At 39.7% G+C, this 9,303-nt stretch overlaps 1 protein-coding gene across 1 annotated transcript in view; it reads right to left on the minus strand.

Annotated features, from left to right (window-relative positions):
* Nucleotides 1-6,191: 6,191 nt before the first annotated feature.
* The window catches only part of nrip2 (nuclear receptor interacting protein 2), a 34,449-nt gene continuing 31,337 nt past the window's right edge, over nucleotides 6,192-9,303 (minus strand). The window contains exons 5-6 of the mRNA XM_060887304.1: nucleotides 9,202-9,254; nucleotides 6,192-7,742 (exon numbers count right to left, since the gene is read on the minus strand). Coding sequence (XP_060743287.1) covers nucleotides 7,623-7,742; nucleotides 9,202-9,254 — 173 coding nt within the window. The 3' untranslated portion in view covers nucleotides 6,192-7,622. The remainder of the gene's footprint in view (nucleotides 7,743-9,201; nucleotides 9,255-9,303) is intronic.

Raw genomic sequence — 9,303 nt, forward strand, 5'->3', positions numbered from 1 at the left:
AGGGTCTTCAAAAACAGGTGGAGACCTACCTCTTCCTGAAACACACCTTTTCCCCTGTTTGTAATATGTGTATAGTAAAAAAAAAATATTCCCTGAACAGTTTTAGGATGATGGTACCCTAAGTTTGTAGCGTAGTGAACCGGTGTTAATTTTTTCATTGATAGAATGTAAATGTAATCTGAAGAACGCAATTCAACTGTGATGCATGGAGGTGGCAGTATCATATCGTGCAGGTGTAATCACTGGGCATCACAAGGAAGGAGGATTTCTTCCAGCAAGGCAAAAAACCTCCAATGATCTGACAAGCTGTTAGCTATTATACTGAAATGTATCCCTATAAAATAGATCTGACAAAACGTAAAATGTGTGGAAACAGGAAATGTTTGACCTCAACTATACATGGAATATACATTCTAATTATCTGAGAGTTTCAAATACAAGGTTCAAAGACAATACACAAAAGACAAAAAACAGCTCTGACCAGTGTACGTACTGTATGCTGGAATGAACACATTAGTATTATAGCAGCAGTTACATGAGGTATGTATTGTGCAAAACAGCAATCGACTGAAATGTGAAAGACAGCATGTGCAAAGAGCAAAAACAGTGTGCAAAAACAGCATGTAAACAGCATGTAAACCAATGGTGGTGCTGTAGACATGAATGTATATTGGAAGAGTGTTTATTCGTTGTAGGTCTGTGCAGTCCATACAGTTGATTGTGTGTTTGTGTTGTGCTCGGTACAGTTCAGTACAGTTATTGAGGAGTCTGATGGCTTGTGGAAAGAAACTATTACGCAGTCTGGTCATGAGGGCCTGAATGCTTTTTCCAGACGGCAGGAGGGTGAAGAGTGTGTGTGAGGGGTGTGTGGGGTCATCCACAATGCTGTTGGCTTTGCGGATGCAGCGTATGGTGTAAATGTCCAAGATAGACGGAAGAGAGACCCCAATGATCTTTTCAGCCGTCCTCACTATCCGGTGCAGTGTCCTGTGATCCGAGATGGTGCAGTTCCCAAACCAGACAGTTATTGGTTTTTCTTTAGTTTTATCAACATTCAGAGACAGGTTGTTCTCTCTACACCAGGCAGTTAGCTGTTGCACCTTTGCAATGGCATCATCCGTGGAGCGGTTTGGACGATACGCAAACTGTAGGGGGTCCAGTGAGGGTGGTAACTTGAGGGTGGGTCTTGTCCACTTTATTACAATGGGTGTGAGTGCAATGGGATGATAGTCATTGAGGCAGGACACTGTAGACTTCTTTGGGATAGGGACGATAGTGGTTGTCTAGAGGAACAACAGCACTGCTCAGGGAAATGTTGAAGATGTCAGTGAAGACATCCGCTAGCTGTTCTGCACATTCCCTGAGCACCCTGCCAGGAATGTTGTCTGATCCAGCAGCCTTCCGTGGTTTAACTCTGCATAGAGTTCTCCTAACGCTGGCCGTGGATATACAGAGTACCTGATTGTTGGGGGGAGGGCTGGTCTTCCTTGCCGCTACATTGTTCTGTACCTCAAACCGAGCGTAGAAGTCATTCAGTGAATCTGGGAGAGAGGCATCACTATCACAGGCAAGTGAAGCCGTCTTGTAGTTCGTGATCACCTGTATGCCCTGCCACATGCGCCAGGTGTCTCCGCTGTGCTGGAAGTGGCTGTGGATTGTCTGGGCATGTGTGTGCTTTGCTTCTCTGATGGATCGGGACAGTTTGGCCCTCGCTGTTCTTAAGGTCGCCTGTCCCCTGTTCTGAGGGCTAGGTCTCTAGTCTTCAGCAGCACATGCAGTCATCCACTGCTTCTGGTTGGTGTGGTGATGGTCTTGGAGACGGTCACATCATCAATGCACTTGCCAATGTAGCTGGTCACTGATGCCATGTACTCCTCCAAGTTGACAGAGTCGCCGTTGGTTGCAGCCTCTCTGAAGCTGTTCCAGTCAGTGCACTCAAAGCGGTCCTGAAGAGCAGAGGTGGCTCCTGCTGGCTAGGTTTTCACCTGCTTCAGAACCAGTTTCGAGAGAGTTGTGAGTTTTACATACAAGTGGCTGCTTTAATAGATGATTTCATTTAGCATTATGGATATGAGTTTTAAACCTAATAAGCTGATGCGTGTCCGCGTTTGTGGATTGGTTGTTAGAGCATTAAATAAAACACAGCAGTAGTTCTAACACTGCTTCTCTCAGGAAGCTCAGATCCCTCTGTTTATCACAGAGCTCATTATGGACAGGAAGAAGACCTGCTGTCTCGCTCCTGTCATTTTCACGCTGGGATTGTCATTTAACATGCTGTTTGTACGGTGCCTTGCATATGTATTCACCCTGCCCCTTAAACAATTCCACATTCTGGACTCGGTGTGATTATTATTTATGTTTAATTTTAATTCATTTCTAAATAATTTAGCATTTCTAATGCAGTCCATCAACAATGTTCTCCAAAGCACATCCAACTGGGGCATGGCATAAGGGGATAAGAAGGGTGTTACTTTTCGTTCCACCACCAGATAATACAGTACAGAAAATAGCCCATGCTATTGGTCTTGTGAATCAGGTTTGTGAAGGCAAGGGCAGAAGGTGCCATTGCAGGCAAGAACTGCAGGTGATCTGATTACCGCAATTAAAGGTCTACCATGGAAGGCAGCTTAGATTCAAAGAGACCGCATACATCCCAGATATGGTTCTGATGCTGGTAAAATTGAGGCATGTTCATGCTGGAATTGACTGGAACTAACCCTGGGGAGATCAAATAGAAAATTTCCAAGGAAAGAAAGATAGCAAAGTATGAGGAGCTGCACAAGGAGTCCAGAAGGAACAGATGGCAGGCTCATTGCAGGTCCTCTAAAATAGCTTGGCATCAAGATGGCTCTGGATCAAGAGGGGTGATCTGTGCTCCTCAAAAGCTGCTTGGACACAGGCCAGAAACTGATCCCCACCAGGTGGGTAACCAGGTGGTGATTAAAGACCTGAAACAATGCAGGTTTCATCATTGAGGATGTGTTCAAGTACATTACAATGACTGAATTTCCGAATGACTTCCAGTAACCAAAGTTTGGTGATGTTTTTGTGTAAATTCATGACATATAGTCCTAAGAAAGACAATTTTAATCCCAGGACTCTCTAATACATATTTAAAGAAAACTGGTTTCCTGGACGAGCTCATCATCTCATGTTCTGTACTGTAAGACATACAGTGTTTAGGGTTCAGTGATATGCCAATTCAGAGCTTGGAATCAAATTCAAATTGGATTCAGTTCAAATTCTGTGCATTTAAGCTACAAATGTTTTTTTGTGATGAGTGATGTATATTTCCTTCTTAAGACGGTGGAATGAATAGTCAGTGTTATAGATTTAACAAGCGAATTTGTCTCTATGTTGTTGGAGCTGAAGCTAATGCACGTATTTTACATACAGTTCAAATTATTTAAAGTTACTTTGTTTGATGTTCATCATGTGAACTGACATGCTGATTTCACATCACTTGCTGATCTCACAGTTGAAGAAACCATCCTGACTTCCTGAGTAGGAATTCTGAGTTAATGGGGTGTTTTTTCTTACTTGGAGTTCAGAAATGACTTACAACCTTTAGTCCAATGCAGCAATGACATTACTCCTATCCCTGCTTGAGTCAGGCTAATTTATTCCTCTTCAATGATTTGCATTTGCCGAACAAATAGCAGAACAACTTAAACACATCAGAGAACAAAGAGTGTTTTCTTGGTAAATAACCATAAACTAACAAGCTCATGGTTTTATGAGTTAATTTTTGTGATGTAAATTTATACGGAGTGCCGAAAGCCAGATTTTATGTCTATATGAGGAGAAAGAAAAATAGAAATGACAAGCCTGTCAAATCAGTAAGCTATATTGGCAGTACTAGTAATAATTTTTAAGCAGCAGCGCTGGTATGAGAACAGTGAATCTAGCTGTGACAGGATGTGGCATGTGCAGTGAGTCAGAACAAAGAACCAGTGGCTTCTCGTTGCATTGTGGGATGACAAAAAGCAAGGGTGCATCTGAAGCTGTTTGGCTTTCTTTAGCAGGAAAATAGATCTTTGCTATGAGACAGGGAACAGCTGCCAGAATTACAGCCATAATCATAAAGCTGAAATAGATTACTGCTCAACGAATGAGAACACTGCATATTCTCCTAGATTATATGATGCCTCAGTATTATGAGGCTGAAGTAATAAAGTGTGATTGAATCTAGGTTAAATGGAATAATGCCTACTCTAGATCCCATTAGACTTCTATAACTTCAGCACTCTGTTTTAAAACTAAAGAAGAGAAAGATAGATGGGTGACGTGTATATATAAAATACTCTCATTTTCTACCGCTTATCCGAACTACCTCGGGTCACGGGGAGCCTGTGCCTATCTCAGGCGTCATCGGGCATCGAGGCAGGATACACCCTGGACGGAGTGCCAACCCATCGCAGGGCACACACACACTCATTCACTCACACACTCACACCCTACGGACAATTTTCCAGAGATGCCAATCAACCTACCATGCATGTCTTTGGACTGGGGGAGGAAACCGGAGTACCCGGAGGAAACCCCCGAGGCACGGGGAGAACATGCAAACTCCACACACACAAGGTGGAGGCGGGAATCGAACCCCCAACCCTGGAGGTGTGAGGCGAACGTGCTAACCACTAAGCCACCGTGCCCCCATATATAAAACAATTTTACATGATACATTTTATATATATATAAAAAAAACACTGGCTTGGTGCTTCCCTATTGTTTTTCAGGAGAAGCGCTCTTTAACTGTGTCCAAATTGTGTTCTGTTTGAGGGTATAAACTTTTTATATGTATTTAGGGTATATATTTTAGATATAGGAAATAATCTGGATTTCCAAAGATATGACACCAGACATATTATTGCAGCGTAAAGACTAAAACCTTTACAGACATAATCAGAACCTGGTCTTATAAAAATATGATATGGATTCAAACACCCACATTTGGCCACCTTTACTTTGCTAGAAGATTCTAAAACTCTCTACAAGTTAAAACTGTGCATGAAACTTGGTAGCTTTTATTAGTTCTATTCACATAATTCCACTTTCCATTAGTTTTAAAAGCCTCTGTACTGAATGTGTACGTGGATGAGAGATGGAATTGATCTAGAGGAAGAAATGTAGAGGGATTAGATGAGACTCTGCCAAGACTCTTACCCTGTGATTGGTTATGAAAAGACTCTTACCCTGTGATTGGTTATGAAAAGACTCTTACCCTGTGATTGGTTATGAAAAGACTCTTACCCTATGATTGGTTATGAAAAGACTCTTACCCTGTGATTGGTATGGGCACCCCTGACCATCACACCCATATGTGCCATAAGTCAGAAGCGCACAACTGTACAGAATGTCACTGTATACTGTACCATTTCCATTGACTAGAACTAAGAGACTCAATCCCTGTTCCTGCATGACAATGGCACTGTGCACAAAGCACAGAGCTCCATGAAGACATGGTCTGTTAAGGTTGGAGTGGAAGAACTCCATTGTCCTGCACTGAGCCCTGACTCTGACTCAACCCCACTGAACACCTTTGGGATGAACTGGAACACCAACTGAACCCCAGACATCCTCAATCGTACAACATCATACAACATGTCTGATCTCTCTAATGCTCTTGTAGCTAAATGAACAAAAATCCACACAGTCACGCTCTAACATCTAGTGGAAAACCTTCCCGGAAGAGAAGAGTGGAGCTTATTATAACAACAAAGAGGGAATAAATCTGCAATGAGGTGTTCAGTATACACATACGAATGTATGGCGAAATGGTTTACCTTTTATGATTTCTGCTTGGTTTTCACATAGTAATTAAAATGCCCTTCTTTTAAATAGATATCTAAGTGCAGTTTCAATCACCTTTTCTTCAGTGATTAGTTCAGTGAGTAGTTTCAAATAAATGACTATGAAACGTTAATCTTTAACCATCCGTAAGTTTGGTGAGGAACACACGACTTGTTGCTGATTGACCAGAAGACTTTTTCCACTGGCTGTTAAAGGACAACGCTACAAATGGATTTGCAATTTTGTTTTTTTTTTTTGTTTTTTTCCCTCCACAGAAAGGCGTAAATCCCTGCGACAATCCACCACAGGATTCCTTAAATTATTAACCAGTACCTAAGACGTGATCTTTTAAGTCATAGCAGACCTACGCAGGGTAAATTATAAGATGAACTCATAGGCAGAATACATTTTTTTATTAGACAGAGAAAAGAAAAAACAGGCCAATGATAATCTCTTTCATACACCTTCATTTACAGCATACCATTTTTTTAAAACCCCAGAGGCAGACAGAGAGGCAGAGTGTAATCAAAGCAGGACTAATCTCTGATCTGAGATCTGCCGCAGCAGAGACGGTGAGAGAGGCTAGAATAATTAGCAGATTGAGCGTTCCTCTCACTTACTCACACATTTTAATAGAGATCAGGGGCAAGTGCTTGACAATTTGACAGTGCTGCAGTTTCAGTGAAGGACTAAATGATCTCAGAAATGGCAGTATTAGGCACAGTAGATCAGTTATGGCAGTTAGGGGAAGCCTCGCCACAAAGAGCTCAAACTAACACAGGACAGGAGTGAAGTGAAGCTAAGAAAAAGGAAAGCCTTGGGTTCAAAAAGGATTTTTTTATTTTGGACCAGCTTTCTATATATTCCTATTGAAAGGGTTAAACAGAAGCTGTTAAAAAGCATAGAATCAGCCACAGAAATACAGAACCCCTCACACACTTTATATAAAGAGCATTTCAAAATATAAAAAAACTGGGATTATATTTCTATATATCTATAGATCTAGAAAATCTCGCAGAAGGCTGGAATGTTTGAATCTTCAGTCAGGAATCAGGATCAGATAAGTGCTATGGATATAATCTTGGAAAAAATAAAACATCTTAGCAAGGGAAATGATCTTAAATTAGATTTCAATAAACCAAATAGAATTATTAGATTATAAAAATAATCATTTTGCTCCTTTATAGAAACAGATGATTTATCTGGCAACAGAACAAACTAATTTAATATGTTTTAAATTATAAATAAGTCTAGAAATAGATTGAATATCATATTTGGTTTATTTTAATATTATAATAAGAAATACTTGATAAATGTGGCTATATAACATATTTTCATTTTTAGCTTTGCTTTAAACAAATAGATTCACTTAAATTATTTTTATTTAAAAATATTTTAAATGTTTTTTTTTTTGTTTTTTATGATTGAGTTTAGATTTATGACCGAGGGGTCATCTAGTGACACACTGACAAGGTAAGTCATGTCTGTGCTTCATTTACTTCAGTTTAATTGAGAAAATTTAATGTTGTGATAACTCACAGGTATTTATGGCTAATATTTTGATCCACTTTTGGTCCATTAAAGGTTTTGTTTACTGTTCTGGCTGGACCGTTTCCATGTGGTATGATTTCTCATCTTCTCCTTCAGTGTACCACAAATTAAGCACAAAACAATGATTCAGCGATAATCGACACACAAACCGACACAAAAGGCTGTAGGGAGGAAAAAATGAGGTGAATGAAGAAAAGGAAAAAAGAAGGAGAGTGATGGCTGTGGTTCAAATTCCCACTCAAATTTAGTGGGAGCTTGATAGAGGGTGAGGTCAAGGGTCACAGGTTTTTGCTGTTGTCACGGTGATGGCACTGGCTGCGGCTGGGTGTCTCCAGGAAGGGCAGCTCCTCGCCGGTGGTGTGCAGGCGGAGCGCTCTGCTGTTCAGGTCAACGCAGCACTGTGGGGATCGAATCGCAGGGCTTTTATTTAAAAATATCTTAAGTGAACATTTTTACTAGTACAAATAATTTATAGAAAGGAAAAAAATAATAAGCGATGGACATCAGAACAAGTGTGTTACAAGGCCGAGAAAAACTCTTCTGACCCTTTTTATGTTTGGATGCACCTCAGACAAATCATTTTATAGTCAAATAGTCAACACTCCCTTTACTCCACATGAAATCAGCAAGCCCCCAGCAGTAAAACCTGAATAAACACTGAAGGCACTTTTTTCAGGATCAGATTTATTAAGAAATACTTGATAAATGTGGCTATATAACATATTTTCATGTTTAGCTTTGCTTTAAACAAATAGATTCACTTAAATTATTTTTATTTAAAAATATTTTAAATGTTTTTTTTTTTTTGTTTTTTATGATTGAGTTTAGATTTATGACCGAGGGGTCATCTAGTGACACACTGACAAGGTAAGTCATGTCTGTGCTTCATTTACTTCAGTTTAATTGAGAAAATTTAATGTTGTGATAACTCACAGGTATTTATGGCTAATATTTTGATATTTTGATTTCAGGATCAGATTTATTATTAGTGAAAGCAATGAACCTGGACATAGAATTAGCAACATTGCTCATGGTCAGATCTGTAAATACAAACTGTATGAAGAAAAAGGACGCCACGTCCTCATAAATCATTAGAAAGGAAATTTTGCATGTTTAAAAATTTTTAACTTAGAACGTTTTGCAGCTGAATGCCCTACATCTCTTATCTAGCGATGCACCAATATAGCTAGCAATCTTTTAGCTAGTGATGCTAACAATTATCCTAATAATCCCTACTTAAATCCTATAGATTAGTAGTGAAAAAACTGCACTCGTGAACATCCTCATAAATCATCAGGTTCAATGATCTCAAGCTTCAGACACGCTATAGAATGTAAGCATAAAATGTTCTCCTCAGAGATGAGGAGATGACAGATTTTAAACTTATGCATCTTCTCTTTTCTTACTGTTTTTTTAAGAGCATGTCTATTTCTGGGCCTAACTCAAGCACTTGGCAACCAAGTTGGAAAATGAAAAGAAATTCCCAACTGATTCATTCAGGCACAGACACATAATCAGAGAAAAAAAATTATATGATTTCCCTCTGGCTCTATTAGCATCAGTGCCACTTTGAGTGAAGTGGATTACTATGAAGCTCACTATTATAGTCTGAGCAGTACTGAGATCTGAATGTGAAAAAACAATAAACATGCTCTCCTACAAGAGAAACCTTTTCAGTTTGTTTCCAGAAATCAGGAGTCTGGATCTGAACTGAACTGAGGATTCCTAATCTTTGTTTTTCCATTACCTCAGTCTTCAGACAGAAAAAATCAGACTGCAGTACAGATGCTATCTGTTAATTGTATCCTGTTTTAAAACACCAACAGCTAATCCTTAAAAAATGAAGTATAGTCTTACTTTGAGCTCCAGGAGAGTCTGTAGGCCCAGGCACAGCTCAAACGCTTCATCGTCTGTGAACACAGCATGAAAAAGACTGAGAAAGTTATACATGCATTCATA

This window comes from Tachysurus vachellii, chromosome 14, assembly GCF_030014155.1.
Source record: "Tachysurus vachellii isolate PV-2020 chromosome 14, HZAU_Pvac_v1, whole genome shotgun sequence".
Classification (NCBI taxonomy): domain Eukaryota; kingdom Metazoa; phylum Chordata; class Actinopteri; order Siluriformes; family Bagridae; genus Tachysurus; species Tachysurus vachellii.